Source organism: Pseudophryne corroboree, chromosome 5 (assembly GCF_028390025.1).
Source record: "Pseudophryne corroboree isolate aPseCor3 chromosome 5, aPseCor3.hap2, whole genome shotgun sequence".
NCBI lineage: Eukaryota > Metazoa > Chordata > Amphibia > Anura > Myobatrachidae > Pseudophryne > Pseudophryne corroboree.
Genome location: NC_086448.1, coordinates 582,145,277 through 582,167,223, shown reverse-complemented (window position 1 = coordinate 582,167,223; position 21,947 = coordinate 582,145,277). Strand labels below are relative to the sequence as shown.

Below are 21,947 nucleotides of genomic sequence, written 5' to 3'. Positions count from 1 at the left end.
CACCACACCCAAATCTAACTCACTCTGCACATGTTATATCTGCCTCCCCTGCAGTGCACATGGTTTTGCCCAATTGCTAACAAAAATCCTGCTGCGATCAACTTGGAATTACCCCCAATATCAGAATTGCTAATCTTTCGTTAACAATTCTGCTATGCTAAGATTCACTCCCAGAGGGCGGCGGCTTTGCGTTTGCATTGCTGCTAAAAGTAACTAGCAAGCGAACAACTCGGAATGACCACCATTGTTCAGCAGTTGCTGATGTTTCAAGCTAGTGAGCTTGGTTTGCCTTGTATGTGTGAGCTGGTGTGAATCTCGCCACTATCTGTGTAAAGTCCTTCTCTCGAAGTTGTCCGTCTCCTCGAGCACAGTCTGGTAGGAGGGGCATAGAGGGAGGAGCCAGCTCACACTCTCAAACTCTTAAAGTGCCAGTGGCTCCTAGTGGATCCGTCTATACCCCATGGTACTAATGTGGACCCCAGCATCCTCTACGGACCACGAGAAAAGGATTTACACATCTGAACGAAAAATCTGATGAAAAGTGTCAGATCAAGCGGACCCTCCGATCCGATTCGCGGTCCCGTATCAGATATGTCTGAGCTATAAATCTTTGGTACTGCACCAAGGATTTATCTGAATCTGAAGAAATCCGGTGCACATGACAGATTGCATCAGTTTAATAGTTCGCATCCAGGTTAATAGTTAGCATAGTAATTAGTCCCAGCTATAAATTCTAAGGAAGATATGATTCATCGGCAGATTTTTGTTATCATTCAGAGAAAGAAGACACAAACAAGCAGCAGCTGGTAAGGTTTCAGTGTAGCGGACATCAGTTTTTTCTGTATTCGGTTTATGTCTTACAATTATTAGTATTTTATAGGTTAATGCTTACACATCGTATTGTTCTAGATGTATAACATTGATTTACGCATATCCTGGTGTCACGTAACTCACTAACGATACAGCAGTCTGTAACTAGCTTTCTCTGATTGAAAGTACACATTTCAATTGCTATAGTACATTTCTCTTGTAACATAACAAGTGGTAATACTTATTAAACATTTATTGTATATGTTTTAACCCCCACATTGAATTTTGATGTACACTATAAAGTTGAGATACGTTGTTTATTGCTAACCTACATGAAATTGTAGCTCTGTAATATTGGCACCCCCCTTCATTACAGACAGCTGCAGGTCCTCCCACATCCTTACCACAGTATCCTAATGCGATTCAGATTGGTTTTAGTTAACTGGGTTAGATTAGGGTTAGGACAAGACGTAAGTACCATAGGTGCACTATGGGCCCCAGCTGTCTCCTGCGTCTATGTGAATTTTTTTGCCATTGGATAGTACATGGGGCCCTAACATAGGCTTACCATACTATCCCTTTGAACTGTGACGCTCATGAATTACACAGGTTCTGTGGCTGATTAAAACCAGGTGACATGCAGGCTTGAAGTCAGCCAGCCAAAGAACCTGTGTAATTCATGAGTGTCCCAGTTTAAAGGGCTAGTATGGTCAGCCTACCTAACAAATGTTTCTCTGGAGCCCACAAGTAATGTTAGGTTTAAGGCTACTGTTGGAGTATTTTCAAATTCAAGTCGTAGAGCTATGATCAGGCCTTCATTTGTGGAAAAGCCATATACACTGTGTTGTCCCTTGTGTAATCTTCACTTTTTCATGGCCCTCAACCATTGATGATTCAAATCATTCAGAGTCTTTGACCAATGTTACTTTTTGCCATTGATGGGGGAGAGCCAAATGGGATTCTGTCATTGATTGTACAGAACCATCAGATATTTTTTATATTTACACTGAGCATAGCTTCCCAACCCCCACGAAGCACCGCCCCCAGGCTGTGATTGGCCCAAAGCCCTTTGAATAGAAAAGCAGGGATGACCATCAGTGGGTGAAACCATCAATGGTTCCCTTGCAGATAGTGTTATAGCATCAAAGTTTACCATCAGTGGTAACATCGATGGTTAACTCACAGATGGCCGTCCCTGCTTTTTCATTATATATGCCTGCTGGCCTACAAAAATAGCAATAATATTTTGAGTTAGTGGTGTATATGAGGTGTAAATGATTTGATCCAAGGATCTCTGCAGTAATGTAATGAGGAGTAAGTGGAATGAAAACAAATGTTGCCTATGAGAGAAAAGCAAATTTACAGCCAGCCTAACTGCTAGGTAAGGTTAGAAGAAAAAAAAAAAAAAAAAAAATGACCATTAAAAGAGTATCCTCCTTGAACTAAGCAATCCCGTGTAGAACAGTGTGGAACGCTTTTAGGGTCTTTCCTGTCCAGAGTGTTAATGTTTATACAGTGTGTGTGTTTGTGATAGCTAAAATTACTCCTCAATTCCAGAGGCTGACGTTTTATTACGTTTGTGTGATGTAAAACAAAGAGTGAAAAATATTAGGTTAATTACTGAAATTACTGAAAGGCACAAATTAATAAAACAATGGTGGTCATTCCAAGTTGTTCGCTCGCTAGCAGTTTGTAGCAGTCGTGCAAACACTAAGCCGCCGCCCTCTGGGAGTGTATTTTAGCTTAGCAGAAGTGCGAACGAAAGGATCACACAGCGGCTACAAAAAAAAATATGTGCAGCTTCAGACCTACTCAGCGCTTGCGATCACTTCAGACTGTTCAGTTCACGCCTGCATTTTTCTTGTCACGCCTGCGTTTTTTCGAACACTCCCTGAAAACAGTCAGTTGACTCCCAGAAACGCCCCCTTCATGTCAATCACTCTGCGGCCAGCAGTGCGACTGAAATGCTTCGCTAGACCTTGTGTCAAACTGCATCGGCCGTTGTGAAAGTACGTTGTGCGTGCGCATTGCGCCGCATGCGCAGAAGTGCCACTTTTTTGCCTGATCGCTGCGCAGCGACCGAAAACAGCTAGCGATCAACTCTGAATGACCACCAATGGGTCTTCATACAGGTTATCAGAGTGATTTATTTTAAAACAGGGGACTGTAGCGTTAATCATTTGTTTTGCCCAGTAATCCAGTTAGACTGGTCTAACTAGAATCAGTGTGTGTGTGTGTGTGTGTGTGTGTGTGTGTGTATATATATATATATATATATATATATATATATATATATATATATAATATTACATTATATAATGTATTCCTTGCAAATGTAGCACAGCGTTCCAGCTTTCTCCCTCAGAAGGAGCATACCTCACACCCAAAATAAATTTAGAGGCTTTTTTGAGGTAGGAATACATTTTACAGACTATCACTATGGGGGTAATTCAGAGTTGATCGTAGCAGCAAATTTGTTAGCAGATGGGCAAAACCATGTGCACTGCAGGGGGGAGTTAGATTTTGGTGGGTTATGTTGTTTCTGTGCTGGGTAAATACTGGCTGCTTTATATATACATTGCAATTTAGATTTCAGTTTGAACACACCCCACCCAGATCTAACTGCACATGTTATATCTGCCCCATCTGCAGTGCGCATGGGTGGTCATTCCGAGTTGTTCGCTCGCTAGCAGTTTTTAGCAGCCATGCAAACGCTATGCCGCCTCCCACTGGGAGTGTAATTTAGCTTAGCAGAAGTGCAAACGAAAGGATCGCAGAGCGGCTACAAATTTTTTTTGTGCAGTTTTAGAGTAGCTCAAAAGCTACTCAGCGCTTGCGATCACTTCAGACTGTTCAGTTCCTGTTTTGATGTCACAAACACGCCCTATGTTCTCCTAGCCACGCCTGCGTTTTTTCTGTCACGCCTGCGTTTTTCCGAACACTCCCTGAAAACTGTCAGTTGCCACCCAGAAATGCCCACTTCATGTCAATCACTCTGCGGCAAGCAGTGCGACTGAAAAGCTTTGCAAGACCCTGTGTGAAACTACATAGTTCGTTGTAATAGTACATCGCGCGTGCGCATTGCGCCGCATACGCATGCACAGAAGTGCTGTGTTTTTTTTTTGCCTCATCGCTGCACAGCAAACGAAAGCAGCTAGCAATCAACTCGGAATGACCACCATGGTTTTGCCCAACTGCTAACAAATTTGCTGCTACGATCAGGTCTGAATTAGGCCCTATGTACTTTATCATGCAAATGTTAATTCTGCTTTAACAGTTGAACCAATAGGGCACATGTATTAACATCATATCCAGTGGTCACAGTGGGGTTATGGGAAATTTTATAGAATAGCTGGGGATCTGGGGTACACCTAGAACTCCAGAAGCTTTAGGGGTTTTGAAATGAGATATCAATTTTAGATACTTTTTTTTAACACTAGAAACCACATTGTATGATATACAGTTATCCAACCTGTGATGCCTGTCCTTCTGTCTCTCACCCCTGCACCTATTACTCCCTCTTTTTCTTACTTACCCCCTGCTCCTCTCATAGCCTCTATCCCTCTTTAACCCTGCACTTTTCACTCCCTCCCTTATTCTCTCTATCACCCTTACACCTCTCACTCCCTCAATCACCATTACACCTCTCCTGCCCTCTCTCATCCATGGCACCTCTCATACCACCTTTCACTCTCGAACGCCTTCATCACTCACTCCCTCCTTCCCTCTATCACCCCTACACCTCTCCTTCCCTCTCTCATCCCTGCACCTCTCACTCCCTCCTTCTCTCTCTTACTCCTGCACCTCTCATTCCTTCCATCCCTCTATCACCCCTACACCTCACTTGCCCTCTCTCATCCATGGTACCTCTCACTCCCTCTTTCCAACTCGAACTCCTTCACCTCTTACTCCTTCCTTCTCTCTATCACTCCTACACCTCTCTTTCCCTCTCTCATCCCTGCACATCTCACTCCTTCCCTCTATCACCCCTGTACCTCTTCTTCCCTCTCTTATCCCTGCACCACTCCTTTTCTTATTTATCCCCTGCACCTCTTATAGCTTCTATCACTCTTTAACTCAGCACTTTTGTCTCCCTCCTTACACATACTTACCTACTCTACTCTTCCTAGTGAAGCGGGCAGTATGAGGAGATTTTACAAAGAATTACAGTGCAAGTATGAAAGGGGTGGGGCTTAATGATGCACATTCACATCACTAAGCCCTGCCCAGTCTCGCAAACCTGTGAATCACATCCTGTTGGGGGTGGGCTTAGTGACTGAAAGCCTAGAGCCCCCCTCCAAAGGCGCAAGCAGTGTCTCCTCTCTGAGTTTCTCCTTGAGAGGAGAATTTAAAAGTCTGCAAGTATGTCCTTACATCCCTTACCCATGCACCTCTGAATCACTCACCTCTCTTTATTACTCCAGCCAGCAGCAGGTATTCACTATAGCAGAGCTGTTGTCTTCCAGTTTCAGCGAGTCTTACTATCAGGCGGGTGCGTGGGGCAGCCGAAGGATTCTTCTGTAAAAGATGCCTCTCATCCCCCCCTTCTCAGACCATGCTTCCAGACACAGTGGTGTGGACAGGGCACGCAATCTCAGGTCCAGGCGGTGGCGGGTCTATAGGGTAGAGTGGAGCTTGAACAATCCAGTAGCTGGCACTCCCTCTCTCCACCAATGAGAAGAAAGGGGGATTGTCAGTCTCCTCAGCAGATTCTCAATGCAGAAATGAATGCACTGAGCGAAGCTGGCAGTCTGCACAGATGTGCAATTAAACCCCTATACCCAGTGCTCGCAGTGGCAGTATGCCATACCGCTATATACCACTCCACTTCCAGCACCGATTCATATTTAACTCCTAACAACCAATCAGATATTTCCATAGTTAGAAAAATTAACATATTTGAAATAGGAAACTGGAATATGCGACAGGAAAAGTTTTTAAATTCCTCTCTTAAAATGAAAGGAAGCAGTCAGTGTTTCCTTGGAACTCTCAAGGAGCTATTGACAATATGCAACATTATGCAACCCTCTGGCTGATGGAACAAAGGACTGCTTTCAGCTGATAATGCACACACAGCGATGTTCTCACTGCTTGACATGACATGTACACTACATCTGGTATTGCCACATAAAAACACTATACATACTCAGTTCTACTGTACACATGCTTTTACTTATTTGCAGATCTTCATCGCTCCATTAATCATGCTGCCGCTTGTAGCCGATGCAGCTGAGAACTTAGAAGAAGTTATTTTCAGTTACATTGATGAACATCAAAATGATTTTGTTCAGGTAAGTGAGGATTCATAAAATAAATTATTCTTAAAATAGAAGTATCTTCTTTTTTATGGTAATGCCTAACAAACCTGAGCTGCTCAGTTAAGTGTTGCTTCTCCGCGCCTTAAGCCCCAGAGGGTGCACTTCATGTGGATATTAAAAAGAAGCATTAAATGCACCCTGGTGACTTAAACCATGGGCTAACCAGTAGATTCCAGGCACCTATCCTAGACTCTATGGGTTAATGCCCAATAAAATATTGCTTAATAATTGAATAGCTGTGGGTATTGAACCTGGAGCTCTAGCCACGTGGCAAACACCATGGGTAATTGAATCTGCAACTATGCATGATATTCTGCACGTGTTACTTACTGATTCAGGGCCTAATATAAAGGTGGAAGTCCAAATGCATTGCACAATAATGCACTTTGCCGCACTCTGTGTGTGCAGAAAAATGCATCTGTATGTATTTACAGTTTCAAGTAGAGTAATGTGCCTTTGTGGCATGAGAAGCTTCAGTACAGTGTAAATGTAACTCTAGCATACTCTCCGGAGATGTGACTTAAATAGACTTGGCCACATCTGCATATATGCCTTTAAGGAAGTACATCAATTGCGGTTTGGTATGTACTACTGCAGGTCATGATGACTAGATCAAAATATCCTTGTTGTGTTAAAGTAACATTTGATAAGTAGTTAAACTAATAATTGAAAAACAACATTGTGACTCCTATAAATTAGAAACAAGCACCAGTGTTATAGACCATGATATTAGGGATATACACTGCAGCTGCAGTAGAGATTTGGAACTCTGGCTTTTGTGGATTGTCCAGATCCAGCAGGAACTCATCACTAAGAACGGGAAGAATTTAAAACTCCCATACACCCACTGCACTTTGCATTGATTCCTATTAGGGGCCAGCTAGTAGGATGCAGGTTTGTAGTGCCAGTGACTGTGGACGTTGGCAGTGCCAGGAAAGCATGGCGAATGGTGGCTGCTGGTCATTGCAGCAGAATGACTGTTGAGCACGGGGAGCGCTAAAATATGAATTTTTATTTGTTAATCTTAAGTTATGTACCTGTGTGAGCAGGCCCAAGCCTGTGTATGCTATGATCAGTGTCTGATGCCAGTAAAGACACTGTGTTTCATATATATGCATTTTTTAAATAATTTTTTTAAAGGTAAAGTAGTTGTCCTCGTCACTTTAATCTGTTTTATCATTTTTTCAAATGCTGATGCAGTATCATACGCTAGATTTTCAAATGCTCATAACATAAAATACATGCACCCTTACAGCTGAGATTTGCTGTCTAAATTTAGGCCAAACAAAATGAGTTTACTGTAGATAAAGGCATATCTTAAACTTCAAAAAATTCATTACAGAAAGGATATTTATTAAGATAAATATCGGCACAATATCGGCCAATAATTCCATACAGTACAATACATAAAACTAAAGTATTGCATGTCACATTAGGGTATATAGGGGAAGATGTAGAAAAGTTTGGAGAGAGACAAGGAGTCTATGGAGTGGATTTATCAAGGAGTTTTACCATACGCAATGTGTTTTAAAACCCGCTGCGTATGATAAACGGTGCTCCAGTGAATCAGCTCCCAAATGTCATTTTCCAAATGCATGACAGTTAGGAGCTGATTGGCTGTGGCACCATTTATCATACACAACTAGTTTTAAATCTCAGTGTGTATGATAAAACTCGTTGATAAATCAGCCCCTATGTGCTAAGACTTGGAGAGAGATAAAGTGGCTGGAGATAAAGTACCAGCCAATCGGCTCCTAACTGTCATTTTTCAAGCCCAGCTTGTGACATGGCAGTTAGGAGCCAATTGGCTGGTACTTTATCTCCAGCAACCTTATAGGCCAGTACTCACGGCCCGATGCTGGAGAGATGTGTGCTGAGCGAACCGCTCAGCACACATCTCTCCCGGCGCTCAACACAGCGTGATCTGTGCTGAGCGTGCGGGGGTCGACGGGGGGCCGCTCACTTCACCCAGCGGGTGAAGTGAGCGACCCGCTAGATTGGCCTGCATGCAGGCCAATCTAGCAACAGCGATAGCGATGCGCGGGGCTGCGCATCGCTATCGCTGTTAGGGCTACACACGGAGCGATCTTGCTGAAAATCTAAGCAATCTAGTCAGATTGTTTAGATTATCGCTCCGTGTGTACCCCCCTTTATCTCCATTCAAGGCTTAGTAAATAGACCCCAAAATACCAACTAGCTCTTAACTGTCATTTTTCAAGCCCAGCCTGTAACATGGCAGTTAAGAGCTGATTGGCTGGTATTTTCTATCTCCAATCTCTCTCCAAGGCTTTATACATATCCTCCATTATAATATCTGACATTATGCTATTTTTTTGCTTATGACAGGCATGCAAAAATGTCTGAGACCTAACTGTAGCTTTCGGTTGGTTGGTTGGTTGGTTGGTTGGTTGGTTTAGACAGAAATTCTATTAGGAAGGTATTGTTGATCATGAATATACTGTATATGTGTACTTCAGATAACTGTCACCATGGAAATATATCATTACTGTACTACAGTGCACTGACATAGAGCAAATAAGGGAAGTTTGAAAGTTGGTTGTAGAGCTGAGCTTGCTACAGTAGATGCGCCGTGGGATCCACTCATTTTTTATTTCTCTTATGTGTAATTATCTATCTAAAAGACTCCAAACAAGTCTTTGGCCAGCCCTCCTAGTCTGGAGTTAGTGTAGTTTTATTGCATAGGTATATACATAACATATTTATTAGATATTCTACCATATCATATATCGTTTTTCTTATTTCACCTAGACCAGTGGTTCCCAAAACTGGGTGCCGTGGGCCGTGGCATCGTATGGTGACACGAGACACTTGCAGGGGTGCCCTGGCTTGGTGGTCCAGGACTAATTCAAATTATTTAGGGTCAATGTAATAGGCAAAACCAGTGCTTGTGGCATCCAATCATAACTTATGTGGACAAACAGAAGTGAATTCTGTCCCACCACATAACTGACCCCAAGGATGACCTATAAACACAATTTACTTAATTTTTATTTTTTTTCTGAATTTCTTAATAAGAAACTTTTGGCCGAGTGGTGCCGTGAAAAACATTCTGATACTCTAGGGCACCGTGATTCAGAAATGTTTGGAAAGCACTGACCCAGACCATTTTTCATCAGCTGTGAATGTGGGTAAAGTATACACACTCTGCCTTGATAAAGAGCCAGGAGCTCGAAATGTGTCGGGTGCACCTCCAGTGTAAGGAGTGACTCTTTGTTCTCAGGAAGGAACCACAGACTTATCCGGTGAAAAGCCTTGGAGCCCAGCAGGGTGTTTCCTGGACACACCCCGCTTTCACACCTCAGCGGCTCCACATCCACACACCGGGTATGCTCCCACTACTGAGACTAACTTTGTTTGTTTTTTTTCATTTTGGGTACATGCACATCACCCTATTGTTTTTATTTCATGTTTGATATATGTTGTATGTTCTTTGATTTTAAGCAACATAAAGTTTGATATATTTTTACCCACGTGTACCTGATTATACGTACACTTTCATTCACCCAGCGCCCAGGGTGCCAAACACCGCATCCACATTCATATATCTATTCCCCAGGGATCACAGGAAAATCCCAGGAGTCTAGACCCCAGGCAGCAAAGGGAAAGTAGCGCTTCAGTTTCTCACAAACCATACCAAAGTATATACAATACTGTGTCATTTATTGCACTGTTCTGTAAGTCAGGCTGATGACAGGCATGTGCAACTATATTAATAGTTCATATTTAACTTAATTTTTGGACAGAACCTTAAAGAGTGGGTGGCTGTTCCAAGTGATTCCAGTGACCCTCAGTATCGTCCAGAATTGATCCGAATGGTGGAAATGACGGCAGAGAGGATTAAAACTTTGGGAGCCTCTGTACAGCTAGTAGATATGGGCTTTGAAAGGGTAAGTGCTAGTATGCCATTTATGCAGCATATCCGTATCATCTTATGGTATATCTAGTATGATAACAAAGGAGATATATGTTTGACTTATCTAGTATACATATTGCAATAATAAGAATAGTGTTTAATATACCCATAATGTGAGAAAGGAAACAGCCAATAATACATTCTAAATTAATATTTTCACTTCATTTTACCTATTTTTCCAGAGTTACTATAATACTATGTCCAGAATAGCTGTGCAAATGAAGGCTCACAATAAATAGTAGCAAAGTATAATCACATGTTTCGCAAAATAATAACAAAGGATTTAACTCACATACTGTAGTACATAGTAAAGAATGCAAATGTGTGCAGTGTATGACTATGGGACTGATTCAGTGATGGACACAGGTCACTCAGCAGCTGCGTCTTGGGATGCAAAAATATGTCAATGTCACAGGAGGCGTCTTGTCTAAATAGACGCCTCCTGCTGGTTACTGTGATCCACTGCTGCATCCGAAGACACAGCATCAACATAGAAACCTAGAAATTGACTGCAAATAAGAACCTCTTGGCCCATCTAATCTGCTCTTTTTTCTTTTGGTAACTTCAACTCTATTTGTTTCTCAGGTCTTTGTAAGTATATCCTTATGCCTATCCCAAGCATGTGTAAATTGCTATACTGTATTATCCTCTAGCACACCTGATGGGAGGCTATTGTACTATCCACTACCAGAAGTAATTTTTCCTTACATTTGCCCTGAATTTGCCTCACACCAGTATCAGTGCATGTCCTCGAGTTCTAATACTCTTCATTTGAAGAATGTTTCCCCCCTGGACTGTGTTAAAACCCTTGGTATATCACGTCCCCCCTTCCCCTTCTCTCCTCCAAACTATACATATTAAGATATTTTAGTCTTTCCTGGTAAATTTAGTGATCTAGGCCATCCACCATTTTAGTTACCCTTCTTTGTATAATCTCTAATGTATTAATATCCTTCTGGAGATAAGGTCTCCAGAACTGAACACAGAAATTCTAGATGAGGCCGTACCAATGATAGTGTCATTATTCTTCCTTACTTCTACTGATTCCTTTTCCTATGCAACCAAGCATCTGACTAGCCTTCCTCATTGCTTTGTTACATTGTCTCCCTGCCTTTAACTCATCTGAAATAGTGACACCTAGATCCCTTTATTTAGCCTTTGGGTTTTTGAGACCCAAGTGCATGATTTAGCATTTTTTTACATTAAACTGTAGTTGACAAATTCTTGCCCCTTCCTCTAGTCTACCTAGAGTCATTTATTTTACCCCTCTTGGTGTGTCTACCTTTTTGCATAACTTTGTGTCATCTGCAAATATGCATACTTTCCCTTCAATACCATTTATAATGTAGTCAACAAAGATATTATAAAGCACTGGTCCAAGTACAGATCCCTGGGGTGTACCATTGGTAACCTTTCCCTCTGTAGAATGCACTGTATTAACTACAACTGTCTGTTTCCTATCCTGCAACCAAGCTCTTATCCATTCAACCATCTTAAGGGTATATTTACTAAAGTACGGATTTTTAGAAGCGGAAATGTTGCCCATAGCAACCAATCAATCGAATTCTACTTATCATTTATCTAGGACCTTCTATAAGTTATTAGCTAGATTCTGATTGGTTGCTATGGGCAACATCTCCACTTCTAAAAACCCTTAGAATCCAATCACGCTTTCCAGTTTATTTAGCATTGTGACGTGGGACCGCGTGTCAAAAGCCTAACTAAAATCTAGATGGGTTCAGTATGATTTCCTGATGGACCAGATACCTGTGGTCGACGGCAGCATCCCGGCCATCAGAATCCTGACAGCCCCCTGTAAAGTAACCTAACCCTCCATTTGTGGGTGCCTAAATATAACTCTCTCCGGTGGTGCCTAACCCTAACCCTCCCTTCCCCGCTCCCTAAACCTAACCCTCCCCACTTGGTGCCTAACACTAACCTCCCCCTCTCAGTGCCTAAACCTAACCCTTCCTCCCCGGTACCTAACCTTAACTTTCTGCTGCGGGATACACTGGGCTCCACAAGGATAGACATTGGGGTGTAGAGTAGGATCTTGATCCGAGGCACCAACAGGCTCAAAGCTTTGACTGTTCCCAGAATGCACAGCGCCGCCTCCTCTATAACCCCGCCTCCCTGCACAGGAGCTCAGTTCTGTAGTTGGTGCTGCAGTAAGCAGGCACATAACAGAGGGGCTGCTCCAGGCAGCCCTAAGAAGAGCTTTTTTTTAAGAAAAAAGTGAAGACTTCAAGGGCAGCAGCGGTGGTAAATGTCAGAAGACATTCACTGCTGCAGCTCCAGCTCTCCCCAGCGGCGCTGTACACTCCCGAGCCCTGGTTGCCGGATAACTACAGCAGGAGGCTCTGGTTTTCTTCACGTCAGGCACACACGACGTGGGCTCTCCGGGATCGCGTGGCCGCGCTTCGGGAGGTGGTGAGTGGGTCCCGCTTGCGGGACCCGGTCTTTATCGCGATCCGGCGCGGTCAGTGGGAGGCGAGCCGCGCGCGCGCTGGCAGTGGACCCTGTGGCAGTACAGGCGATCCCACTAGATCACCAGGGCATGGGTGCAGGTCAGGTTTTCTCTCTAAACCATTTTCAGTAGCTCGCAGTACCCGGTGGTTTTGCCAGCAGGGGGATAAGGCTTAGACCTGAAGCCCCTCCCCCCAACCCCAGGGCGCCATTTCCCACAAATGTTTCCGCCCTGGAGCTGCATATCTGTCTCTCCCTCACTCCCTGTCAGTGTCTGGGCGCCATTATCTCTCAGCTTCACTGTTCCTGGGACTGCTTGGGCAAATCCTCCTGTGTAAAGCCGCCTGGTTGTCATTGCTGTGACTTTACATGACACTTAAGTATTCTACCTGCCTTTTAGACAGTGCTAGTTAAGAAAGAGTGCATTTAGTCAGGGTTTTCTAGTACAATTACCCTGTGATATACATCCAGTTCTTACTGTGCAGTGTTATATCTATTGACTATATAGCTATATATATAAGCTAGTCCAGTGCAGTATTATTGTTAGTAATAACCTCTGCATTGTACAAACTGTGACTATCTGTGTGTGCATTAGATAGCTGAGTGGTGTCCATTTCGTGTCTTTCACTCAACTTGCTATCCCTATATTCTATAACCTGAGGGGGCTTGGTGCGTCAGGTTTTATATTGATATAGGATTTTCACAAAGATATACTTTAATACGTATTTCTCTAACGTCCTAGTGGATGCTGGGGACTCCGTCAGGACCATGGGGATTAGCGGCTCCGCAGGAGACAGGGCACAAAAATAAAGCTTTAGGATCAGGTGGTGTGCACTGGCTCCTCCCCCTATGACCCTCCTCCAAGCCTCAGTTAGGTTTTTGTGCCCGTCCTTGCAGGGTGCAATCTAGGTGGCTCTCCTAAAGAGCTGCTTAGAAAAAGTTTTTAGGTTTTTTATTTTCAGTGAGTCCTGCTGGCAACAGGCTCACTGCATCGAGGGACTTAGGGGAGAGAAGTCAACTCACCTGCGTGCAGGATGGATTGGCTTCTTAGGCTACTGGACACCATTAGCTCCAGAGGGATCGAACACAGGCCCAGCCATGGAGTCCGGTCCCGGAGCCGCGCCGCCGACCCCCCTTGCAGATGCCGAAGATGGAAGAGGTCCAGAAGCAGGCGGCAGAAGACTTTTCAGTCTTCCTGAGGTAGCGCACAGCACTGCAGCTGTGCGCCATTGTTGTCAGCACACTTCACACAGCGGTCACGGAGGGTGCAGGGCGCTGGGGGGGCGCCCTGGGCAGCAATGTATAATACCTTTTTATAGCTAAAAATACATCACATATAGCCCTTGAGGCTATATGGATGTATTTAACCCCTGCCAGATCTCACAAACTCCGGAGAAGAGCCCGCCGAAATAGGGGGCGGGGCTTATTCTCCTCAGCACACAGCGCCATTTTCCTGCTCAGCTCCGCTGTGAGGAAGGCTCCCAGGACTCTCCCCTGCACTGCACTACAGAAACAGGGTAAAACAGAGAGGGGGGGCACTTTTTTTGGCGATATTACTATATTTAAGCTGCTATAAGGATACAACACTTATATAGGGTTGTTCCCATATATATTATAGCGCTTGGGTGTGTGCTGGCAAACTCTCCCTCTGTCTCCCCAAAGGGCTAGTGGGGTCCTGTCTTCAATAGAGCATTCCCTGTGTGTCTCCTGTGTGTCGGTACGTGTGTGTCGACATGTATGAGGACGATGTTGGTGTGGAGGCAGAGCAATTGCCGGTAATGGTGATGTCACCCCCCAGGGAGTCGACACCGGAATGGATGGCTTTGTTTATGGAATTACGTGATAATGTCAGCACATTACAAAAATCAGTTGACGACATGAGACGGCCGGCAAACCAGTTAGTACCTGCCCAGGCGTCTCAGACACCGTCAGGGGCTGTAAAACGCCCTTTACCTCAGTCGGTCGACACAGACCCAGACACGGACACTGAATCTAGTGTCGACGGTGAAGAAACAAACGTATTTTCCAGTAGGGCCACACGTTATATGATAACGGCAATGAAGGAGGCTTTGCATATCTCTGATACTACAAGTACCACAAAAAGGGGTATTATGTGGGGGGTGAAAAAACTACCTGTAGTTTTTCCTGAATCAGAGGAATTGAATGATGTATGTGATGAAGCGTGGGTTAACCCAGATAGAAAAGTGCTAATTCCAAAAAAGTTATTGGCATTATACCCTTTCCCGCCAGAGGTTAGGGCGCGCTGGGAAACACCCCCTAAGGTGGATAAGGCGCTCACACGCTTATCAAAACAAGTGGCGTTACCGTCTCCTGATACGGCCGCCCTCAAGGATCCAGCTGATAGGAGGCTGGAAACTACCCTAAAAAGTATATACACACATACTGGTGTTATACTGCGACCAGCCATCGCCTCAGCCTGGATGTGCAGTGCTGGGGTGGTCTGGTCGGATTCCCTGACTGAAAATATTGATACCCTGGATAGGGACAGTATTTTACAGACTTTAGAGCAATTAAAGGATGCTTTTCTTTATATGCGAGATGCTCAGAGGGATATTTGCACTCTGGCATCGAGAGTAAGTGCGATGTCCATATCTGCCAGAAGAAGTTTATGGACACGACAGTGGTCAGGTGATGCGGATTCCAAACGGCATATGGAAGTATTGCCGTATAAAGGGGAGGAATTATTTGGCGTCGGTCTATCGGATTTGGTGGCCACGGCAACTGCCGGGAAATCCACCTTTTTACCTCAGACCCCCTCCCAACAGAAAAAGACACCGTCTTTTCAGCCGCAGTCCTTTCGGTCCTATAAGACCAAGCGGGCAAAAGGACAGTCATATCTGCCCCGAGGCAGAGGAAAGGGTAAGAGAGGGCAGCAAGCAGCTCCTTCCCAGGAACAGAAGCCCTCCGCGGGTTCTGCAAAGCCCTCAGCATGACGCTGGGGCTTTACAAGCGGACTCAGGAACGGTGGGGGGTCGACTCAAGAATTTCAGCGCGCAGTGGGCTTGCTCACAGGTGGACCCCTGGATCCTGCAGGTAGTATCTCAGGGTTACAGGTTGGAATTCAAGAAGTCTCCCCCTCGCCGGTTCCTAAAGTCTGCTTTGCCAACGTCTCCCTCAGACAGGGCGACGGTATTGGAAGCCATTCACAAGCTGTTTTCTCAGCAGGTGATAGTCAAGGTACCCCTCCTACAACAGGGAAAGGGGTATTACTCCACGCTATTTGTGGTACCGAAGCCGGACGGCTCGGTAAGACCTATTCTAAATCTGAAATCTTTGAACCTGTACATACAAAAATTCAAGTTCAAGATGGAATCACTCAGAGCAGTGATAGCGAATCTGGAAGAAGGGGACTTTATGGTGTCCCTGGACATAAAAGATGCTTACCTGCATGTCCCAATTTGCCCTTCACATCAAGGGTACCTCAGGTTCGTGGTGCAAAACTGTCATTATCAGTTTCAGACGCTGCCGTTTGGATTGTCCACGGCACCTCGGGTCTTTACCAAGGTAATGGCCGAAATGATGATTCTTCTGCGAAGAAGAGGCGTATTAATTATCCCTTACTTGGACGATCTCCTGATAAGGGCAAGGTCCAGAGAACAGCTGGAGGACGGAGTAGCACTAACCCAAGTAGTGCTGCAACAACACGGGTGGATTCTGAATTTTCCAAAATCTCAGTTGACCCCGACAACACGTCTGCTGTTCCTGGGAATGATTCTGGACACGGTTCAGAAAAAGGTGTTTCTTCCGGAGGAGAAAGCCAAGGAGTTATCCGAACTTGTCAGGAACCTCCTAAAACCAGGAAAAGTGTCTGTGCATCAATGCACAAGAGTCCTGGGAAAGATGGTGGCTTCTTACGAAGCAATCCCATTCGGCAGATTCCACGCACGAACTTTTCAGTGGGATCTGCTGGACAAATGGTCCGGATCGCATCTGCAGATGCATCAGCGGATAACCTTATCGCCACGGACAAGGGTGTCTCTTCTGTGGTGGTTGCAGAGTGCTCATCTGTTAGAAGGCCGCAGATTCGGCATACAGGACTGGGTCCTGGTGACCACGGATGCCAGTCTGAGAGGCTGGGGAGCGGTCACACAGGGAAGAAACTTCCAGGGAGTATGGTCAAGCCTGGAGATGTCTCTTCACATAAATATACTGGAGCTAAGAGCGATTTACAATGCTCTAAGCCTGGCAAAACCCCTGCTTCAGGGTCAGCCGGTGTTGATCCAGTCGGACAACATCACGGCAGTCGCCCACGTAAACAGACAGGGCGGCACAAGAAGCAGGAGAGCAATGGCAGAAGCTGCAAGGATTCTTCGCTGGGCGGAAGATCATGTGATAGCACTGTCAGCAGTGTTCATTCCGGGAGTGGACAACTGGGAAGCAGACTTCCTCAGCAGACACGATCTACACCCGGGAGAGTGGGGACTTCATCCAGAAGTCTTCCACATGATTGTGAACCGTTGGGAAAAACCAAAGGTGGATATGATGGCGTCTCGCCTCAACAAAAAACTGGACAGGTATTGCGCCAGGTCAAGAGACCCTCAGGCAATAGCTGTGGACGCTCTGGTAACACCGTGGGTGTTCCAGTCAGTGTATGTGTTTCCTCCTCTGCCTCTCATACCCAAAGTACTGAGAATTATACGGCAAAGGGGAGTAAGAACGATACTCGTGGCTCCGGATTGGCCAAGAAGAACTTGGTACCCGGAACTTCAGGAGATGCTCACGGAAAATCCGTGGCCTCTACCTCTAAGACGGGACCTGATTCAGCAGGGACCGTGTCTATTCCAAGACTTACCGCGGCTGCGTTTGACGGCGTGGCGGTTGAACGCCGAATTCTAAGGGAAAAAGGCATTCCAGAAGAGGTCATTCCTACACTGGTTAAAGCCAGGAAGGAGGTGACTGCACAACATTATCACCGCATTTGGAGAAAATATGTTGCGTGGTGTGAGGCCAGGAAGGCCCCCACGGAGGAATTTCAATTGGGTCGATTCCTACATTTCCTGCAAACAGGATTGTCTATGGGCCTCAAGTTGGGGTCCATTAAGGTTCAAATTTCGGCCCTGTCGATTTTCTTCCAGAAAGAATTGGCTTCAGTTCCTGAAGTCCAGACTTTTGTAAAAGGAGTACTACATATACAGCCCCCGGTTGTGCCCCCAGTGGCTCCGTGGGACCTTAATGTAGTTTTGGATTTTCTCAAATCGGCGGATTTGAAATATCTTACATGGAAAGTAACCATGCTACTGGCCCTGGCTTCAGCCAGGAGAGTGTCAGAATTGGCTGCTTTATCGTATAAAAGCCCATATCTGATTTTCCATTCGGACAGGGCAGAACTGCGGACGCGTCCTCATTTTCTGCCTAAGGTGGTGTCAGCGTTTCACCTGAACCAGCCTATTGTGGTGCCTGCGGCTACTAGCGATTTGGAGGATTCCAAGTTGCTGGACGTTGTCAGGGCATTGAAAATATATATTTCAAGGACGGCTGGAGTCAGAAAATCTGACTCGCTGTTTATACTGTATGCACCCAACAAGCTGGGTGCTCCTGCTTCTAAGCAGACGATTGCTCGTTGGATTTGTAGCACAATTCAACTTGCACATTCTGTGGCAGGCCTGCCACAGCCTAAATCTGTCAAGGCCCATTCCACAAGGAAGGTGGGCTCATCCTGGGCGGCTGCCCGAGGGGTCTCGGCATTACAACTCTGCCGAGCAGCTACGTGGTCGGGGGAGAACACGTTTGTAAAATTCTACAAATTTGATACCCTGGCTAAAGAGGACCTGGAGTTCTCTCATTCGGTGCTGCAGAGTCATCCGCACTCTCCCGCCCGTTTGGGAGCTTTGGTATAATCCCCATGGTCCTGACGGAGTACCCAGCATCCACTAGGACGTTAGAGAAAATAAGATTTTACTTACCGATAAATCTATTTCTCGTAGTCCGTAGTGGATGCTGGGCGCCCATCCCAAGTGCGGATTGTCTGCAATACTTGTACATAGTTATTGTTACAAAAAAATCGGGTTGTTCTTGTTGTGAGCCGTCTGTTCAGAGGCTCCTACGTTGTCATACTGTTAACTGGGTTCAGATCACAAGTTGTACGGTGTGATTGATGTGGCTGGTATGAGTCTTACCCGGGATTCAAAATCCTTCCTTATTGTGTACGCTCGTCCGGGCACAGTATCCTAACTGAGGCTTGGAGGAGGGTCATAGGGGGAGGAGCCAGTGCACACCACCTGATCCTAAAGCTTTATTTTTGTGCCCTGTCTCCTGCGGAGCCGCTAATCCCCATGGTCCTGACGGAGTCCCCAGCATCCACTACGGACTACGAGAAATAGATTTATCGGTAAGTAAAATCTTATTTTTTCTCTGTGATTTAGTCACCATATCTTTTCTTTATCTCTGCTAGTGCTGACTACACTGCGCAGGGGTTTGGGTAAGAGAGGTATTGTGCTGCTGCCAATTGTACTGTGTTACCTGATACTGCAAGTTATATCATGTCTGCTTCTGAGGGTAACGGTTCTGGGGCTGAACACACTGCCGGTGTTGCTGAAGCCACAGATCCCTATGAGGAGAATATAGCAGCTGTGGGCTCTGGTTCTGGGGGCTCCTTGCCCCCCAGTGGGACTGTGGCAACGGCGGTACATAATGACCCACCGTGGGCCACTTTTTCCACGCTTCTACATACGCTAGTTAATAAACTAACACCCCCTATGGGACCCCCAATGCCGGTACAACCGTATGTGGTCCCTGCGACTAACCCGCTGTGGGCGGATGATTTATCTGCTCAATTGAAGAAGTTGAACCAGTCCCTGACTACTAAAAAGTCTGACCATCGCTCGCCTAAGTCCAAGGGGTCCTCTAAGCGAGCGCTTGTCTCCTCACAATCCACTGCTGTCACTGACACCTCGTCTGATGAAGACGGCACTTACACTGACCCCACAGGTTCTGACTCAGATACTGCTGATGGGGAGGGTAGTTCACATGTGGATGTTCCTGATCTTTTGGAGGCTATTAAAGTAATTCTACAGATTACGGATGATCCCGAGCCATCCGTCCCTCCTAAGAAACCAGATAGGTTCAAGCGTCAGAAGGTGGTTAAACAAGTTTTACCTCACTCTGATCACCTAGTGGATATACGTCAGGAACCCTGGGAAAACCCGGGTACGAAGTTTGTGCCTCAAAAGAAGATGCTGGCTCGCTATCCCCTCGCACCAGAGCTGTCTAAGAATTGGGAAACGCCTCCTCCAGTAGACTCACATGTGGCTAGGATGGTGGTTTCCTCAGCTCTACCTGTCACTATCGTCACGTCTCTAAAAGAGCCTACGGATAAACGTGTGGAGGGTTGTCTTAAAGCGATTTACACCCTCACGGGTGCTGCACAAAGGCCCACTATTGCAGCAACATGGGCTGCAGAGGCTATTGAAGCATGGGCCTTGGAGTTAGAAGCTGAAATCTCTTCTGACCATGCTAGACAATGCTTGTCATATATTGTCACAGCTTCTCGCTATATTAAAGAGGCGGCTTCTGATGCCGGTATCCTGGAAGCCAAGACCTCTACTACGTCAGTCCTGGCTCGCCGGATAGTGTGGCTGAGATCCTGGTCTGTGGATCTGGACTCTAGAAAAACCCTGGAGGTACTCCCTTTCAAGGGAGATATTCTGTTTGGGGAGGACTTAAATAAGATAGTGGCTGACTTGGCTACTGCCAAAACTGCCTGTCTGCCAAGTACCGCTCCTTCTGTGTCGAAGGCTAAAGGTACTTCCTTTCGTCCTTCAGGTAAAGCAAAAGGTCAGGCGTACAACAAGCAGGCCCGCACTTCCAAACCTAGTAAGCCAAAGCCAAAAAGAGCCTGGGCGGCCCGTCAGCCAGCTTCCAAGGCCGATAAGCCTGCCGCATGACGGGGCGGGCCTCCCCCTGGGGGATCCCAGGGTGGGGGGCCGGCTTCTAGGGTATACCCAGGAATGGTTGAAGACCACTTCAGATGCCTGGGTACGGGAAGTCGTCTCTCGAGGTTACGCCATTGCCTTAAAAAACCGACCCCCTCATCGATTTTGCCAGGCAGACGTCCCGTTGGACCAGACAAAGGCAAACACTCTGCATTCAGTGGTACAGACCCTCCTGGATACAGGAGTCGTCCTGGTGCAGGTGCAGGTGCAGGAGTCGTCCAGGTACAGGTGCCTCTTGCGCAGAGGGGCCGGGGGTAATATTCTCCGCTGTTTCTAGTCCCGAAACCGAATGGGTCCTCCCGGCCCATTCTCAACCTCAAGGCATTGAACAGGTTTGTGAAGGTTTCCAAGTTCCGCATGGAAACCCTTTGCTCTATAGTTCTGGCTTTGGAACCTGGGGACACATGGTCTCCCTGGACATACAGGATGCTTACCTGTATATTCCTATAGCAGCGTCACATCAGCAATACCTGAGGTTTGCTATTGGCAACCTCCATTACCAGTTTCGGGCGTTACCTTTTGGTTTAACAACGGCTCCGCGAGTCTTCACCAAAGTTATGGCGGTGATGACGGTGGTACTCCGCCGTCAAGGGGTCAGGATACTGCCGTATCTGGACGACTTGTTAATCCTGGCAAATTCCCCAGAACTTCTCCTACGTCGTCTAGATATGACGGTCCGGTTTCTACAAGCCCACGGGTGGCTCATCAACTGGAAGAAATCCTCCCTGGTCCCTGCTCAGAGCATGGTGCATCTGGGAGCGCTATTGGACATTCACAACCAGAGGTTGTTCTTGTGTCAGGAGAAAGTCCTGAAGCTTCAGGACAGGATTCGTTGCTTCCTTTCTCGTCCGCAAGTGTCGATACATTCTGCGATGCAGGTGCTGGGCCTCATGGTATCGGCATTCGACATGGTGAAGTATGCTCAATTCCATTCTCGCCCCCTCCAGAGGCTGATTCTAGCCAAGAGGGATGGCCTGACTCACCGGATCAGGTCTCAAATGATCTCATTGACTCCGGAGGTCCGTCTGTTGCTGCTCTGGTGGCTCCAGGACCAACAATTGTGCAGGGGCCGTCCCTCCTGGATATCCAACTGGGTCCTGTTGACGACAGATGCCAGTCTAAGAGGTTGGGGTGCGGTGCTGGAGCAACACTCCCTTCAGGGTCAGTGGACCAAGGAGGAGTCCCTCCTCTCAATCAACATTATGGAATTGCGGGCGGTCTTCAATGCATTAATCCTAGCCCAGCATTTAATTCACAACCGTCCTGTTCAAGTGCAGTCGGACAACGACACCACAGTGGCATACATAAATCATCAAGGCGGCACTCGAACGCCATCTACCGGCCATATCAGCAATCTTCATTCCAGGAGTCCTGAATTGGGAAGCAGACTTTCTCAGTCGTCAGGACGTACATGCCGGCGAGTGGGGATTCCATCCAGAAGCGTTTCAACTCCTAGTGGAAAAGTGG

The 21,947-nt window shown here is 46.2% G+C and overlaps 1 protein-coding gene across 6 annotated transcripts in view; it reads left to right on the top strand.

Annotated features, from left to right (window-relative positions):
• The window catches only part of LOC134928073 (beta-Ala-His dipeptidase-like), a 100,900-nt gene that overhangs the window by 28,556 nt on the left and 50,397 nt on the right, over positions 1 to 21,947 (top strand). For 4 of the 6 annotated variants that reach the window (XM_063923356.1, XM_063923353.1, XM_063923354.1 and 1 more), the window contains exons 3-4: positions 5,994 to 6,101; positions 9,893 to 10,036. In XM_063923356.1, coding sequence (XP_063779426.1) covers positions 5,994 to 6,101; positions 9,893 to 10,036 — 252 coding nt within the window. Of the gene's footprint in view, positions 1 to 786; positions 807 to 5,993; positions 6,102 to 9,892; positions 10,037 to 21,947 lie in introns of those variants that run through there. The other 2 variants (XM_063923357.1, XM_063923358.1) reach the window with 2 other exon arrangements.